At 50.8% G+C, this 17,500-nt stretch overlaps 1 protein-coding gene across 4 annotated transcripts in view; it reads right to left on the bottom strand.

The window, feature by feature from the left end:
- Positions 1-17,500, bottom strand: part of LOC113806025 (uncharacterized) — a 28,602-nt gene that overhangs the window by 5,030 nt on the left and 6,072 nt on the right. For all 4 annotated transcript variants that reach the window (XM_027357122.2, XM_027357139.2, XM_027357131.2 and 1 more), the window contains exons 3-4: positions 16,784-16,905; positions 15,651-15,847 (exon numbers count right to left, since the gene is read on the bottom strand). In XM_027357122.2, the coding sequence (XP_027212923.2) occupies positions 15,651-15,847; positions 16,784-16,905 (319 nt within the window). The remainder of the gene's footprint in view (positions 1-15,650; positions 15,848-16,783; positions 16,906-17,500) is intronic.

Raw genomic sequence — 17,500 nt, 5'->3', positions numbered from 1 at the left:
GGAAGTCACTGACAGCAGCGAAGAAGGGAGGAAAGGGAATGGAAGGAAGTCACTGACAGCAGCGAAGAAGGGAGGAAAGGGAGTGGAAGGAAGTCACTGACAGCAGCGAAGAAGGGAGGAAAGGGAGTGGAAGGAAGTCACTGACAGCAGCGAAGAAGGGAGGAAAGGGAGTGGAAGGAAGTCACTGACAGCAGCGAAGAAGGGAGGAAAGGGAGTGGAAGGAAGTCACTGACAGCAGCGAAGAAGGGAGGAAAGGGAGTGGAAGGAAGTCACTGACAGCAGCGAAGAAGGGAGGAAAGGGAGTGGAAGGAAGTCACTGACAGCAGCGAAGAAGGGAGGAAAGGGAGTGGAAGGAAGTCACTGACAGCAGCGAAGAAGGGAGGAAAGGGAGTGGAAGGAAGTCACTGACAGCAGCGAAGAAGGGACGAAAGGGACTGGAAGGAAGTCACTGACAGCAGCGAAGAAGGGAGGAAAGGGAGTGGAAGGAAGTCACTGACAGCAGCGAAGAAGGGAGGAAAGGGAGTGGAAGGAAGTCACTGACAGCAGCGAAGAAGGGAGGAAAGGGAGTGGAAGGAAGTCACTGACAGCAGCGAAGAAGGGAGGAAAGGGAGTGGAAGGAAGTCACTGACAGCAGCGAAGAAGGGAGGAAAGGGAGTGGAAGGAAGTCACTGACAGCAGCGAAGAAGGGAGGAAAGGGAGTGGAAGGAAGTCACTGACAGCAGCGAAGAAGGGAGGAAAGGGAGTGGAAGGAAGTCACTGACAGCAGCGAAGAAGGGAGGAAAGGGAGTGGAAGGAAGTCACTGACAGCAGCGAAGAAGGGAGGAAAGGGAGTGGAAGGAAGTCACTGACAGCAGCGAAGAAGGGAGGAAAGGGAGTGGAAGGAAGTCACTGACAGCAGCGAAGAAGGGAGGAAAGGGAGTGGAAGGAAGTCACTGACAGCAGCGAAGAAGGGACGAAAGGGAGTGGAAGGAAGTCACTGACAGCAGCGAAGAAGGGAGGAAAGGGAGTGGAAGGAAGTCACTGACAGCAGCGAAGAAGGGAGGAAAGGGAGTGGAAGGAAGTCACTGACAGCAGCGAAGAAGGGACGAAAGGGAGTGGAAGGAAGTCACTGACAGCAGCGAAGAAGGGAGGAAAGGGAGTGGAAGGAAGTCACTGACAGCAGCGAAGAAGGGAGGAAAGGGAGTGGAAGGAAGTCACTGACAGCAGCGAAGAAGGGACGAAAGGGAGTGGAAGGAAGTCACTGACAGCAGCGAAGAAGGGAGGAAATGGAGTGGAAGGAAGTCACTGACAGCAGCGAAGAAGGGAGGAAAGGGAGTGGAAGGAAGTCACTGACAGCAGCGAAGAAGGGACGAAAGGGAGTGGAAGGAAGTCACTGACAGCAGCGAAGAAGGGAGGAAAGGGAGTGGAAGGAAGTCACAGACAGCAGCGAAGAAGGGAGGAAAGGGAGTGGAAGGAAGTCACTGACAGCAGCGAAGAAGGGAGGAAAGGGAGTGGAAGGAAGTCACAGACAGCAGCGAAGAAGGGAGGAAAGGGAGTGGAAGGAAGTCACAGACAGCAGCGAAGAAGGGAGGAAAGGGACTGGAAGGAAGTCACTGACAGCAGCGAAGAAGGGAGGAAAGGGACTGGAAGGAAGTCACTGACAGCAGCGAAGAAGGGACGAAAGGGAGTGGAAGGAAGTCACTGACAGCAGCGAAGAAGGGAGGAAAGGGAGTGGAAGGAAGTCACTGACAGCAGCGAAGAAGGGAGGAAAGGGAGTGGAAGGAAGTCACTGACAGCAGCGAAGAAGGGAGGAAAGGGACTGGAAGGAAGTCACTGACAGCAGCGAAGAAGGGAGGAAAGGGAGTGGAAGGAAGTCACTGACAGCAGCGAAGAAGGGAGGAAAGGGAGTGGAAGGAAGTCACTGACAGCAGCGAAGAAGGGGGGAAAGGGAGTGGAAGGAAGTCACTGACAGCAGCGAAGAAGGGAGGAAAGGGAGTGGAAGGAAGTCACTGACAGCAGCGAAGAAGGGAGGAAAGGGAGTGGAAGGAAGTCACTGACAGCAGCGAAGAAGGGAGGAAAGGGAGTGGAAGGAAGTCACTGACAGCAGCGAAGAAGGGAGGAAAGGGACTGGAAGGAAGTCACTGACAGCAGCGAAGAAGGGGGGAAAGGGAGTGGAAGGAAGTCACTGACAGCAGCGAAGAAGGGAGGAAAGGGAGTGGAAGGAAGTCACTGACAGCAGCGAAGAAGGGAGGAAAGGGACTGGAAGGAAGTCACTGACAGCAGCGAAGAAGGGAGGAAAGGGAGTGGAAGGAAGTCACTGACAGCAGCGAAGAAGGGAGGAAAGGGACTGGAAGGAAGTCACTGACAGCAGCGAAGAAGGGAGGAAAGGGACTGGAAGGAAGTCACTGACAGCAGCGAAGAAGGGGGGAAAGGGAGTGGAAGGAAGTCACTGACAGCAGCGAAGAAGGGAGGAAATGGAGTGGAAGGAAGTCACTGACAGCAGCGAAGAAGGGAGGAAAGGGAGTGGAAGGAAGTCACTGACAGCAGCGAAGAAGGGAGGAAAGGGAGTGGAAGGAAGTCACTGACAGCAGCGAAGAAGGGAGGAAAGGGACTGGAAGGAAGTCACTGACAGCAGCGAAGAAGGGAGGAAAGGGAGTGGAAGGAAGTCACTGACAGCAGCGAAGAAGGGAGGAAAGGGAGTGGAAGGAAGTCACTGACAGCAGCGAAGAAGGGAGGAAAGGGAGTGGAAGGAAGTCACTGACAGCAGCGAAGAAGGGAGGAAAGGGAGTGGAAGGAAGTCACTGACAGCAGCGAAGAAGGGAGGAAAGGGAGTGGAAGGAAGTCACTGACAGCAGCGAAGAAGGGAGGAAAGGGAGTGGAAGGAAGTCACTGACAGCAGCGAAGAAGGGAGGAAAGGGAGTGGAAGGAAGTCACTGACAGCAGCGAAGAAGGGAGGAAAGGGAGTGGAAGGAAGTCACTGACAGCAGCGAAGAAGGGAGGAAAGGGAGTGGAAGGAAGTCACTGACAGCAGCGAAGAAGGGAGGAAAGGGAGTGGAAGGAAGTCACTGACAGCAGCGAAGAAGGGAGGAAAGGGAGTGGAAGGAAGTCACTGACAGCAGCGAAGAAGGGAGGAAAGGGAGTGGAAGGAAGTCACTGACAGCAGCGAAGAAGGGAGGAAAGGGAGTGGAAGGAAGTCACTGACAGCAGCGAGGAAGGGAGGAAAGGGAGTGGAAGGAAGTCACTGACAGCAGCGAAGAAGGGAGGAAAGGGAGTGGAAGGAAGTCACTGACAGCAGCGAAGAAGGGAGGAAAGGGAGTGGAAGGAAGTCACTGACAGCAGCGAAGAAGGGAGGAAAGGGAGTGGAAGGAAGTCACTGACAGCAGCGAAGAAGGGAGGAAAGGGAGTGGAAGGAAGTCACTGACAGCAGCGAAGAAGGGAGGAAAGGGAGTGGAAGGAAGTCACTGACAGCAGCGAAGAAGGGACGAAAGGGAGTGGAAGGAAGTCACTGACAGCAGCGAAGAAGGGACGAAAGGGAGTGGAAGGAAGTCACTGGCAGCAGCGAAGAAGGGAGGAAAGGGAGTGGAAGGAAGTCACTGACAGCAGCGAAGAAGGGACGAAAGGGAGTGGAAGGAAGTCACTGACAGCAGCGAGGAAGGGAGGAAAGGGAGTGGAAGGAAGTCACTGACAGCAGCGAAGAAGGGACGAAAGGGAGTGGAAGGAAGTCACTGGCAGCAGCGAAGAAGGTGGGAAAGGGAGTGGAAGGAAGTCACTGACAGCAGCGAAGAAGGGAGGAAAGGGAGTGGAAGGAAGTCACTGACAGCAGCGAAGAAGGGACGAAAGGGAGTGGAAGGAAGTCACTGACAGCAGCGAAGAAGGTGGGAAAGGGAGTGGAAGGAAGTCACTGACAGCAGCGAAGAAGGGAGGAAAGGGACTGGAAGGAAGTCACTGACAGCAGCGAAGAAGGTGGGAAAGGGAGTGGAAGGAAGTCACTGACAGCAGCGAAGAAGGTGGGAAAGGGAGTGGAAGGAAGTCACTGACAGCAGCGAAGAAGGTGGGAAAGGGAGTGGAAGGAAGTCACTGACAGCAGCGAAGAAGGGAGGAAAGGGAGTGGAAGGAAGTCACTGACAGCAGCGAAGAAGGGAGGAAAGGGAGTGGAAGGAAGTCACTGGCAGCAGCGAAGAAGGGAGGAAAGGGACTGGAAGGAAGTCACTGACAGCAGCGAAGAAGGGAGGAAAGGGACTGGAAGGAAGTCACTGACAGCAGCGAAGAAGGGAGGAAAGGGACTGGAAGGAAGTCACTGACAGCAGCGAAGAAGGGAGGAAAGGGAGTGGAAGGAAGTCACTGACAGCAGCGAAGAAGGTGGGAAAGGGAGTGGAAGGAAGTCACTGACAGCAGCGAAGAAGGGAGGAAAGGGAGTGGAAGGAAGTCACTGACAGCAGCGAAGAAGGGAGGAAAGGGAGTGGAAGGAAGTCACTGGCAGCAGCGAAGAAGGTGGGAAAGGGAGTGGAAGGAAGTCACTGACAGCAGCGAAGAAGGGACGAAAGGGAGTGGAAGGAAGTCACTGACAGCAGCGAAGAAGGTGGGAAAGGGAGTGGAAGGAAGTCACTGACAGCAGCGAAGAAGGGACGAAAGGGAGTGGAAGGAAGTCACTGACGGCAGCGAAGAAGGGAGGAAAGGGAGTGGAAGGAAGTCACTGACAGCAGCGAAGAAGGGAGGAAAGGGAGTGGAAGGAAGTCACTGACAGCAGCGAAGAAGGGAGGAAAGGGAGTGGAAGGAAGTCACTGACAGCAGCGAAGAAGGTGGGAAAGGGAGTGGAAGGAAGTCACTGACAGCAGCGAAGAAGGGAGGAAAGGGAGTGGAAGGAAGTCACTGACAGCAGCGAAGAAGGGAGGAAAGGGAGTGGAAGGAAGTCACTGACAGCAGCGAAGAAGGGAGGAAAGGGAGTGGAAGGAAGTCACTGGCAGCAGCGAAGAAGGGACGAAAGGGAGTGGAAGGAAGTCACTGACAGCAGCGAAGAAGGGACGAAAGGGAGTGGAAGGAAGTCACTGACAGCAGCGAAGAAGGGAGGAAAGGGAGTGGAAGGAAGTCACTGACAGCAGCGAAGAAGGTGGGAAAGGGAGTGGAAGGAAGTCACTGACAGCAGCGAAGAAGGGAGGAAAGGGAGTGGAAGGAAGTCACTGACAGCAGCGAAGAAGGGAGGAAAGGGAGTGGAAGGAAGTCACTGACAGCAGCGAAGAAGGTGGGAAAGGGAGTGGAAGGAAGTCACTGACAGCAGCGAAGAAGGGAGGAAAGGGACTGGAAGGAAGTCACTGACAGCAGCGAAGAAGGGACGAAAGGGAGTGGAAGGAAGTCACTGACAGCAGCGAAGAAGGGAGGAAAGGGAGTGGAAGGAAGTCACTGACAGCAGCGAAGAAGGGAGGAAAGGGAGTGGAAGGAAGTCACTGACAGCAGCGAAGAAGGGAGGAAAGGGAGTGGAAGGAAGTCACTGACAGCAGCGAAGAAGGGAGGAAAGGGAGTGGAAGGAAGTCACTGACAGCAGCGAAGAAGGGACGAAAGGGAGTGGAAGGAAGTCACTGACAGCAGCGAAGAAGGTGGGAAATGGAGTGGAAGGAAGTCACTGACAGCAGCGAAGAAGGGAGGAAAGGGAGTGGAAGGAAGTCACTGACAGCAGCGAAGAAGGGAGGAAAGGGAGTGGAAGGAAGTCACTGACAGCAGCGAAGAAGGGAGGAAAGGGAGTGGAAGGAAGTCACTGACAGCAGCGAAGAAGGGAGGAAAGGGAGTGGAAGGAAGTCACTGACAGCAGCGAAGAAGGTGGGAAATGGAGTGGAAGGAAGTCACTGACAGCAGCGAAGAAGGGAGGAAAGGGAGTGGAAGGAAGTCACTGACAGCAGCGAAGAAGGTGGGAAATGGAGTGGAAGGAAGTCACTGACAGCAGCGAAGAAGGGAGGAAAGGGAGTGGAAGGAAGTCACTGACAGCAGCGAAGAAGGGAGGAAAGGGAGTGGAAGGAAGTCACTGACAGCAGCGAAGAAGGGAGGAAAGGGACTGGAAGGAAGTCACTGGCAGCAGCGAAGAAGGGAGGAAAGGGACTGGAAGGAAGTCACTGACAGCAGCGAAGAAGGGAGGAAAGGGAGTGGAAGGAAGTCACTGACAGCAGCGAAGAAGGTGGGAAAGGGAGTGGAAGGAAGTCACTGACAGCAGCGAAGAAGGGAGGAAAGGGACTGGAAGGAAGTCACTGGCAGCAGCGAAGAAGGGAGGAAAGGGACTGGAAGGAAGTCACTGACAGCAGCGAAGAAGGGAGGAAAGGGAGTGGAAGGAAGTCACTGACAGCAGCGAAGAAGGGAGGAAAGGGAGTGGAAGGAAGTCACTGACAGCAGCGAAGAAGGTGGGAAAGGGAGTGGAAGGAAGTCACTGACAGCAGCGAAGAAGGGAGGAAAGGGACTGGAAGGAAGTCACTGGCAGCAGCGAAGAAGGGAGGAAAGGGACTGGAAGGAAGTCACTGACAGCAGCGAAGAAGGGAGGAAAGGGACTGGAAGGAAGTCACTGGCAGCAGCGAAGAAGGGACGAAAGGGAGTGGAAGGAAGTCACTGACAGCAGCGAAGAAGGGAGGAAAGGGAGTGGAAGGAAGTCACTGACAGCAGCGAAGAAGGTGGGAAAGGGAGTGGAAGGAAGTCACTGACAGCAGCGAAGAAGGGAGGAAAGGGACTGGAAGGAAGTCACTGGCAGCAGCGAAGAAGGGAGGAAAGGGACTGGAAGGAAGTCACTGACAGCAGCGAAGAAGGGAGGAAAGGGAGTGGAAGGAAGTCACTGACAGCAGCGAAGAAGGGAGGAAAGGGAGTGGAAGGAAGTCACTGACAGCAGCGAAGAAGGGAGGAAAGGGAGTGGAAGGAAGTCACTGACAGCAGCGAAGAAGGGACGAAAGGGACTGGAAGGAAGTCACTGACAGCAGCGAAGAAGGGACGAAAGGGACTGGAAGGAAGTCACTGACAGCAGCGAAGAAGGGACGAAAGGGAGTGGAAGGAAGTCACTGACAGCAGCGAAGAAGGGAGGAAAGGGAGTGGAAGGAAGTCACTGACAGCAGCGAAGAAGGGAGGAAAGGGAGTGGAAGGAAGTCACTGACAGCAGCGAAGAAGGGACGAAAGGGAGTGGAAGGAAGTCACTGACAGCAGCGAAGAAGGGACGAAAGGGAGTGGAAGGAAGTCACTGACAGCAGCGAAGAAGGGAGGAAAGGGAGTGGAAGGAAGTCACTGACAGCAGCGAAGAAGGGACGAAAGGGAGTGGAAGGAAGTCACTGACAGCAGCGAAGAAGGTGGGAAAGGGAGTGGAAGGAAGTCACTGACAGCAGCGAAGAAGGGACGAAAGGGAGTGGAAGGAAGTCACTGACAGCAGCGAAGAAGGGAGGAAAGGGACTGGAAGGAAGTCACTGACAGCAGCGAAGAAGGGAGGAAAGGGACTGGAAGGAAGTCACTGACAGCAGCGAAGAAGGGAGGAAATGGAGTGGAAGGAAGTCACTGACAGCAGCGAAGAAGGGAGGAAAGGGAGTGGAAGGAAGTCACTGACAGCAGCGAAGAAGGGACGAAAGGGAGTGGAAGGAAGTCACTGACAGCAGCGAAGAAGGGAGGAAAGGGAGTGGAAGGAAGTCACTGACAGCAGCGAAGAAGGGAGGAAAGGGAGTGGAAGGAAGTCACTGACAGCAGCGAAGAAGGGACGAAAGGGAGTGGAAGGAAGTCACTGACAGCAGCGAAGAAGGGACGAAAGGGAGTGGAAGGAAGTCACTGACAGCAGCGAAGAAGGGAGGAAAGGGAGTGGAAGGAAGTCACTGACAGCAGCGAAGAAGGGAGGAAAGGGAGTGGAAGGAAGTCACTGACAGCAGCGAAGAAGGGAGGAAAGGGAGTGGAAGGAAGTCACTGACAGCAGCGAAGAAGGGAGGAAAGGGAGTGGAAGGAAGTCACTGACAGCAGCGAAGAAGGGAGGAAAGGGACTGGAAGGAAGTCACTGACAGCAGCGAAGAAGGGAGGAAAGGGAGTGGAAGGAAGTCACTGACAGCAGCGAAGAAGGGAGGAAAGGGACTGGAAGGAAGTCACTGACAGCAGCGAAGAAGGGAGGAAAGGGACTGGAAGGAAGTCACTGACAGCAGCGAAGAAGGGAGGAAAGGGAGTGGAAGGAAGTCACTGACAGCAGCGAAGAAGGGACGAAAGGGAGTGGAAGGAAGTCACTGACAGCAGCGAAGAAGGGAGGAAAGGGAGTGGAAGGAAGTCACTGACAGCAGCGAAGAAGGGACGAAAGGGAGTGGAAGGAAGTCACTGACAGCAGCGAAGAAGGGAGGAAAGGGAGTGGAAGGAAGTCACTGACAGCAGCGAAGAAGGGAGGAAAGGGAGTGGAAGGAAGTCACTGACAGCAGCGAAGAAGGGAGGAAAGGGAGTGGAAGGAAGTCACTGACAGCAGCGAAGAAGGTGGGAAAGGGAGTGGAAGGAAGTCACTGACAGCAGCGAAGAAGGGAGGAAAGGGAGTGGAAGGAAGTCACTGACAGCAGCGAAGAAGGGAGGAAAGGGAGTGGAAGGAAGTCACTGACAGCAGCGAAGAAGGGAGGAAAGGAAGTGGAAGGAAGTCACTGACAGCAGCGAAGAAGGGAGGAAAGGGACTGGAAGGAAGTCACTGACAGCAGCGAGGAAGGTGGGAAAGGGAGTGGAAGGAAGTCACTGACAGCAGCGAAGAAGGGAGGAAAGGGAGTGGAAGGAAGTCACTGACAGCAGCGAAGAAGGGAGGAAAGGGACTGGAAGGAAGTCACTGACAGCAGCGAAGAAGGGAGGAAAGGGAGTGGAAGGAAGTCACTGACAGCAGCGAAGAAGGGAGGAAAGGGAGTGGAAGGAAGTCACTGACAGCAGCGAGGAAGGGAGGAAAGGGAGTGGAAGGAAGTCACTGACAGCAGCGAAGAAGGGAGGAAAGGGAGTGGAAGGAAGTCACTGACAGCAGCGAAGAAGGGAGGAAAGGGACTGGAAGGAAGTCACTGACAGCAGCGAAGAAGGGAGGAAAGGGAGTGGAAGGAAGTCACTGACAGCAGCGAAGAAGGGAGGAAAGGGAGTGGAAGGAAGTCACTGACAGCAGCGAGGAAGGTGGGAAAGGGAGTGGAAGGAAGTCACTGACAGCAGCGAAGAAGGGACGAAAGGGAGTGGAAGGAAGTCACTGACAGCAGCGAGGAAGGGAGGAAAGGGAGTGGAAGGAAGTCACTGACAGCAGCGAAGAAGGGAGGAAAGGGAGTGGAAGGAAGTCACTGACAGCAGCGAAGAAGGGACGAAAGGGAGTGGAAGGAAGTCACTGACAGCAGCGAAGAAGGGAGGAAATGGAGTGGAAGGAAGTCACTGACAGCAGCGAAGAAGGGAGGAAAGGGAGTGGAAGGAAGTCACTGACAGCAGCGAAGAAGGGAGGAAAGGGACTGGAAGGAAGTCACTGACAGCAGCGAAGAAGGGAGGAAATGGAGTGGAAGGAAGTCACTGACAGCAGCGAAGAAGGGAGGAAAGGGACTGGAAGGAAGTCACTGACAGCAGCGAAGAAGGGAGGAAATGGAGTGGAAGGAAGTCACTGACAGCAGCGAAGAAGGGAGGAAAGGGAGTGGAAGGAAGTCACTGACAGCAGCGAAGAAGGGAGGAAAGGGAGTGGAAGGAAGTCACTGACAGCAGCGAAGAAGGGAGGAAAGGGAGTGGAAGGAAGTCACTGACAGCAGCGAAGAAGGGAGGAAAGGGAGTGGAAGGAAGTCACTGACAGCAGCGAAGAAGGTGGGAAAGGGAGTGGAAGGAAGTCACTGACAGCAGCGAAGAAGGGAGGAAAGGGAGTGGAAGGAAGTCACTGACAGCAGCGAAGAAGGGAGGAAAGGGACTGGAAGGAAGTCACTGACAGCAGCGAAGAAGGGAGGAAAGGGAGTGGAAGGAAGTCACTGACAGCAGCGAAGAAGGGAGGAAAGGGAGTGGAAGGAAGTCACTGACAGCAGCGAAGAAGGGAGGAAAGGGAGTGGAAGGAAGTCACTGACAGCAGCGAAGAAGGGAGGAAAGGGAGTGGAAGGAAGTCACTGACAGCAGCGAAGAAGGGAGGAAAGGAAGTGGAAGGAAGTCACTGACAGCAGCGAAGAAGGGAGGAAAGGGACTGGAAGGAAGTCACTGACAGCAGCGAAGAAGGGAGGAAAGGGACTGGAAGGAAGTCACTGACGGCAGCGAAGAAGGGAGGAAAGGGAGTGGAAGGAAGTCACTGACAGCAGCGAAGAAGGGAGGAAAGGGACTGGAAGGAAGTCACTGACGGCAGCGAAGAAGGGAGGAAAGGGAGTGGAAGGAAGTCACTGACAGCAGCGAAGAAGGGAGGAAAGGGAGTGGAAGGAAGTCACTGACAGCAGCGAAGAAGGGAGGAAAGGGAGTGGAAGGAAGTCACTGACGGCAGCGAAGAAGGGAGGAAAGGGAGTGGAAGGAAGTCACTGACAGCAGCGAAGAAGGGAGGAAAGGGACTGGAAGGAAGTCACTGACGGCAGCGAAGAAGGGAGGAAAGGGAGTGGAAGGAAGTCACTGACGGCAGCGAAGAAGGGAGGAAAGGGAGTGGAAGGAAGTCACTGACAGCAGCGAAGAAGGGAGGAAAGGGAGTGGAAGGAAGTCACTGACAGCAGCGAAGAAGGGAGGAAAGGGACTGGAAGGAAGTCACTGACGGCAGCGAAGAAGGGAGGAAAGGGAGTGGAAGGAAGTCACTGACAGCAGCGAAGAAGGGAGGAAAGGGAGTGGAAGGAAGTCACTGACGGCAGCGAAGAAGGGAGGAAAGGGAGTGGAAGGAAGTCACTGACGGCAGCGAAGAAGGGAGGAAAGGGAGTGGAAGGAAGTCACTGACAGCAGCGAAGAAGGGGGGAAAGGGAGTGGAAGGAAGTCACTGACAGCAGCGAAGAAGGGAGGAAAGGGAGTGGAAGGAAGTCACTGACGGCAGCGAAGAAGGGAGGAAAGGGACTGGAAGGAAGTCACTGACGGCAGCGAAGAAGGGAGGAAAGGGAGTGGAAGGAAGTCACTGACGGCAGCGAAGAAGGGAGGAAAGGGAGTGGAAGGAAGTCACTGACAGCAGCGAAGAAGGGGGGAAAGGGAGTGGAAGGAAGTCACTGACAGCAGCGAAGAAGGGAGGAAAGGGAGTGGAAGGAAGTCACTGACGGCAGCGAAGAAGGGAGGAAAGGGACTGGAAGGAAGTCACTGACGGCAGCGAAGAAGGGAGGAAAGGGAGTGGAAGGAAGTCACTGACAGCAGCGAAGAAGGGAGGAAAGGGAGTGGAAGGAAGTCACTGACAGCAGCGAAGAAGGGAGGAAAGGGAGTGGAAGGAAGTCACTGACAGCAGCGAAGAAGGGAGGAAAGGGAGTGGAAGGAAGTCACTGACGGCAGCGAAGAAGGGAGGAAAGGGACTGGAAGGAAGTCACTGACGGCAGCGAAGAAGGGAGGAAAGGGAGTGGAAGGAAGTCACTGACGGCAGCGAAGAAGGGAGGAAAGGGAGTGGAAGGAAGTCACTGACAGCAGCGAAGAAGGGAGGAAAGGGAGTGGAAGGAAGTCACTGACGGCAGCGAAGAAGGGAGGAAAGGGACTGGAAGGAAGTCACTGACGGCAGCGAAGAAGGGAGGAAAGGGACTGGAAGGAAGTCACTGACGGCAGCGAAGAAGGGAGGAAAGGGAGTGGAAGGAAGTCACTGACAGCAGCGAAGAAGGGAGGAAAGGGAGTGGAAGGAAGTCACTGACGGCAGCGAAGAAGGGAGGAAAGGGACTGGAAGGAAGTCACTGACGGCAGCGAAGAAGGGAGGAAAGGGAGTGGAAGGAAGTCACTGACAGCAGCGAAGAAGGGAGGAAAGGGAGTGGAAGGAAGTCACTGACAGCAGCGAAGAAGGGAGGAAAGGGACTGGAAGGAAGTCACTGACAGCAGCGAAGAAGGGAGGAAAGGGAGTGGAAGGAAGTCACTGACGGCAGCGAAGAAGGGAGGAAAGGGACTGGAAGGAAGTCACTGACGGCAGCGAAGAAGGGAGGAAAGGGACTGGAAGGAAGTCACTGACAGCAGCGAAGAAGGGAGGAAAGGGAGTGGAAGGAAGTCACTGACAGCAGCGAAGAAGGGAGGAAAGGGAGTGGAAGGAAGTCACTGACAGCAGCGAAGAAGGTACGAAAGGGAGTGGAAGGAAGTCACTGACAGCAGCGAAGAAGGGACGAAAGGGACTGGAAGGAAGTCACTGACAGCAGCGAAGAAGGGACGAAAGGGACTGGAAGGAAGTCACTGACGGCAGCGAAGAAGGGAGGAAAGGGAGTGGAAGGAAGTCACTGACAGCAGAGAAGAAGGGAGGAAAGGGAGTGGAAGGAAGTCACTGACAGCAGCGAAGAAGGGAGGAAAGGGAGTGGAAGGAAGTCACTGACAGCAGCGAAGAAGGGAGGAAAGGGAGTGGAAGGAAGTCACTGACAGCAGCGAAGAAGGGAGGAAAGGGAGTGGAAGGAAGTCACTGACGGCAGCGAAGAAGGGAGGAAAGGGAGTGGAAGGAAGTCACTGACAGCAGCGAAGAAGGGAGGAAAGGGAGTGGAAGGAAGTCACTGACGGCAGCGAAGAAGGGAGGAAAGGGACTGGAAGGAAGTCACTGACGGCAGCGAAGAAGGGAGGAAAGGGAGTGGAAGGAAGTCACTGACAGCAGCGAAGAAGGGAGGAAAGGGAGTGGAAGGAAGTCACTGACAGCAGCGAAGAAGGGAGGAAAGGGAGTGGAAGGAAGTCACTGACAGCAGCGAAGAAGGGAGGAAAGGGAGTGGAAGGAAGTCACTGACAGCAGCGAAGAAGGGAGGAAAGGGAGTGGAAGGAAGTCACTGACAGCAGCGAAGAAGGGACGAAAGGGAGTGGAAGGAAGTCACTGGCAGCAGCGAAGAAGGGAGGAAAGGGAGTGGAAGGAAGTCACTGACAGCAGCGAAGAAGGGAGGAAAGGGACTGGAAGGAAGTCACTGACAGCAGCGAAGAAGGGACGAAAGGGACTGGAAGGAAGTCACTGACAGCAGCGAAGAAGGGACGAAAGGGAGTGGAAGGAAGTCACTGGCAGCAGCGAAGAAGGGAGGAAAGGGAGTGGAAGGAAGTCACTGACAGCAGCGAAGAAGGGAGGAAAGGGACTGGAAGGAAGTCACTGACAGCAGCGAAGAAGGGAGGAAAGGGAGTGGAAGGAAGTCACTGACAGCAGCGAAGAAGGGAGGAAAGGGAGTGGAAGGAAGTCACTGACAGCAGCGAAGAAGGTACGAAAGGGAGTGGAAGGAAGTCACTGACAGCAGCGAAGAAGGGACGAAAGGGACTGGAAGGAAGTCACTGACAGCAGCGAAGAAGGGACGAAAGGGACTGGAAGGAAGTCACTGACAGCAGCGAAGAAGGGAGGAAAGGGAGTGGAAGGAAGTCACTGACAGCAGCGAAGAAGGGAGGAAAGGGACTGGAAGGAAGTCACTGACAGCAGCGAAGAAGGGAGGAAAGGGAGTGGAAGGAAGTCACTGACAGCAGCGAAGAAGGGAGGAAAGGGAGTGGAAGGAAGTCACTGACAGCAGCGAAGAAGGGAGGAAAGGGAGTGGAAGGAAGTCACTGACAGCAGCGAAGAAGGGAGGAAAGGGAGTGGAAGGAAGTCACTGACAGCAGCGAAGAAGGTACGAAAGGGAGTGGAAGGAAGTCACTGACAGCAGCGAAGAAGGGACGAAAGGGACTGGAAGGAAGTCACTGACAGCAGCGAAGAAGGGACGAAAGGGACTGGAAGGAAGTCACTGACAGCAGCGAAGAAGGGAGGAAAGGGAGTGGAAGGAAGTCACTGACAGCAGCGAAGAAGGGAGGAAAGGGACTGGAAGGAAGTCACTGACAGCAGCGAAGAAGGGAGGAAAGGGAGTGGAAGGAAGTCACTGACAGCAGCGAAGAAGGGAGGAAAGGAAGTGGAAGGAAGTCATTGCATCGCCTGTAAAGGTTTACTTTTTTATTATTATTGTTTTAGTTTTTTCTTTGCTAGGGAATAGGAAGATAATATGTTTTTATTCGTTTTTTATTAATTTTATTTATTTGTGGGAGTGGAAGGAAGTCATTGCATCGTCTGAGTTAGGGTTTACTTTTTGATTAATATTGTTTTATTTTTTTCTTTGCTGAGGAATAGAAAGTTAATTTGTTTTTATTCGTTTTTTTTTATTTATTTTATTATTATTGTTATTATTATTTTTTTTTGCTGCAGTGGACTGACTCCTTACTGTGAATGAAAAAATACATCTGCAAAAGAAAGGAAATGGGAGCTTCATTAAAATAAATAAATAGATAAATAGATAAAACTCGGTAAAAGGGGGAGGAGTCAAGCACACTGAACCCCCCCCCCCCCTTCGTGCGAGCACCTTTCAACGGTCTGTTGGTAAATATCATTTGTGTTTTTTGTTGTGTTTTTTTTCTGCTACTTTGGACTGTGTTTGTTTCGTGTTTTCAGGACGTGTTAGTGTTTGGTTTGTTATTTGATTTGTTGTTCTGTGCATGTGTTTCTCCTCAATGAAATATGCTGTTCCATTGTTGATATTTGTCAAAAATGATATTGAATATATATAATTTACAGTATACCAAAAATAGCAATGACAATTCTAGTGATGAAAATAATGGTCCTCAGTACACACACGAACGCACACAAATAAAAAATTTCATTTTCTTTCTTTTATACTTCTATTATGTATATATTTTTCAACTTCTATAATATATGCACTACAAATTACGAAAAATTATCCAATCCTTTCAAATTCTCCTAATCATCCGAGGTATCTATGCCGTGCACATACAATACAGGTCAACCGGTGGCCACGAGGTTGAAGGCAGGGAAGCTAAGGCACACGTGGCCGACGCGTGTGTAACCAAGGCACTCGCTTGACAAACACAGGCACGGAAGTCAGCGGCCAGTCACGTGACTCCCCGAGCGTGAATGAAAAGGTGCTCTTTCACCTACGTTGTTCTCGGTTGTTATCCACCTCATACGGATGTTGTGCAAAGCAGGAAAATGTGTTAAGCTGTTTCCTAAAATTGGTAGTAATATCCAGGGAATCTCACTGTTTTGGCCTGGAGAGGTTATCGCAAGAATGTGCTTGCTTTACGGAAGATTTGTGTGTGTGTCTGTGCGTGTGTGCGTATGTATGTACATATACGTGAATGCATGAATACATATATGTATGAACACACACACATACACACACACACACACACATCTATCCATCTATCTATCTATGTATATATATATATATACTGTATCTATCTATTTATATATCTGTCTATCTATCTGTCTATGTACATATACTCTATCTATCGATCCATGTATATATCCTCTATCTATCTATCCATGTATGTATGTATATATATACTCTGTCTATTTATCTATGTATATATATACTCTATCTATCTATCTATCCATCTATCTATATATGCATATATATACTCCATCTATCTATCTATCTATCTATCTATCTATCTATCTATCTATCCATCTATCTATCTATCTATCTATCTATCTATCTATCTATCTATCTATCTATCTATCTATCTATCTATCTATCTATCTATCTATCTATCTATCTATCTATCTATCTATCTATCTATCTATCTATATATAAACATGCATGCACACACACAACACCTAAAAGGCGCAAACTAGCACGACCTCCCTTTACCTCTCACGGACCTGCCTCCCTTGGCGTAATACACGTAGGACACGACCCGCTGGCCGCCCCCTCGCTGCGTCGCGTAGTCGGAGCAGGCGGAGGCGCCCTCGAAGGAGAACCTCTTCAGGAACCACTCGGGGAAGTCCTCGGGCCTCTCGCGCGCCTCCCTGCGCCGCGAGAGGAGGCTGGCCAGGTCGAGGCCGCTCCTGCGAGTGTTGGAAAGGTAAGAAGAAGAATGGGAAATAAATGAATAGAGAGATGAAATGATTAGACAATAGGAAAATCATATATGAATGAATGAATTATATTTTCTATTTTTGTTTATATTTCATTATTTATTTCTTATTTTTTCTTTTTATTCTATTCTTATTCATATTTTATCTCTATTTTCTTCTTGTATATTTGTTTCTCTTTTTTCTTTTCTTCGATAACAGTAAGTTACATAGATAATAGAAAACACAAATAAATAGAAAATAGAAGGCAAAAGGGCCAAAGTTTTATTTACTAATCAAAGAATGTGTTTAGCACTATGTTAACAGAATAGCTGAAACAAAAATAAAATGTCATGCCTATATGAAGATACTTTAATATATGTAAAACACTTATGTATTAAAGATATTGCAGAAATGTTCCAAAACATTACAATGGAAATTAGTATTATTATATAACCTCTTCGGATTTTGTTGAAAAAAATATTCCAGTATGATGTCACTGGCTTTCAATAACGAGTCTAGTGCAACATGGAATCTGGAGTTCTAACCAAAACAAAACAGAAAAAAAGGAGAAAAACGATTCTCGAAGACGATCTGTTCTTTCGAAACATATATAAAACTCTGAATATCGAAATCAGACAAACAAGAATAAACAATACCTAGCAAGGATACAACAATGCAGATCATAGCATCCCCCGACAACTTACAAGACACGAAAAAGCTACAGTCTTTGCATGAATTGGCAATAAGTTCTGAAAACCCCTGACGTCGTCCTCCCTCTTTCTCTCCCTCCCGACTCCCCCTTACCAACGACCTACATGGCTAAACGTCGATAAGTGGGGGTCTTTTCCCCTTACCTTTCACACGTGTCCCTATCCCAGCCCCGTTATGAAAAGCAAACGCAGGTAAGTGGGATCTCGTTGCTCTTACCTTTCACACGGACATCCAGGTATAGTGTAGGTACGTGTCTCTATCCAAGTGTCGTTATAAAGGGGGGGAGGTACAGTGTCTTCCCTTGGAGCGACCACAGAAGCCGTCTTTGGCGAAGAAATCTGCGAAGAAATTTGTTTTTTTTTTGTTTACTTGGTTTTGGATTCGAGGATAAATATCTTTTCGAGTAAATTGTGAATCGACTTTGTGATTGATGTGTTATTCACCGTTAATATAACTTTTAAGAACGATAAAATGATTCAGTATGTGACTGGTGTTAGGTTTTCATTTGAGAGATAGAAATAGATGGATGTATGGATGCATAAATAAATAGACAGATAATATTGAGAGACAGTTCGACTGATAGATATAAAGAGAGGAAAAAGAGAGGGCGATATTATATCTATAAAGACACATACACATATAGGCAGATTTAGTTACATATGAAGCACGAGACCAATACAAAATTATTTCGAGCAATTTCTTATTGATAAAAGTTTAACAGGATTAATATCATAAAGATCTAAGGCGATTTCCCATGAGGGTTTTATTGATTGCTTCAGGGGAATCAGCTATCGCATGGACCTGCAATTCATTTTTTTATCTATTCATCTATCATTACTATCATAATCATTATAATTATTATCATTATTATTATTATCCTCCTACTAAAAAAGTTCAGCTCTTGCTTTAGGACAAACTTTTTAAAGAAAATGC

The sequence above is a fragment of the Penaeus vannamei genome, chromosome 17, assembly GCF_042767895.1.
Source record: "Penaeus vannamei isolate JL-2024 chromosome 17, ASM4276789v1, whole genome shotgun sequence".
Taxonomy (NCBI): Eukaryota; Metazoa; Arthropoda; class Malacostraca; order Decapoda; family Penaeidae; genus Penaeus; species Penaeus vannamei.
Note: the sequence above shows the minus strand (reverse complement) of the source record. Positions and strands in the feature narration are given on the sequence as shown.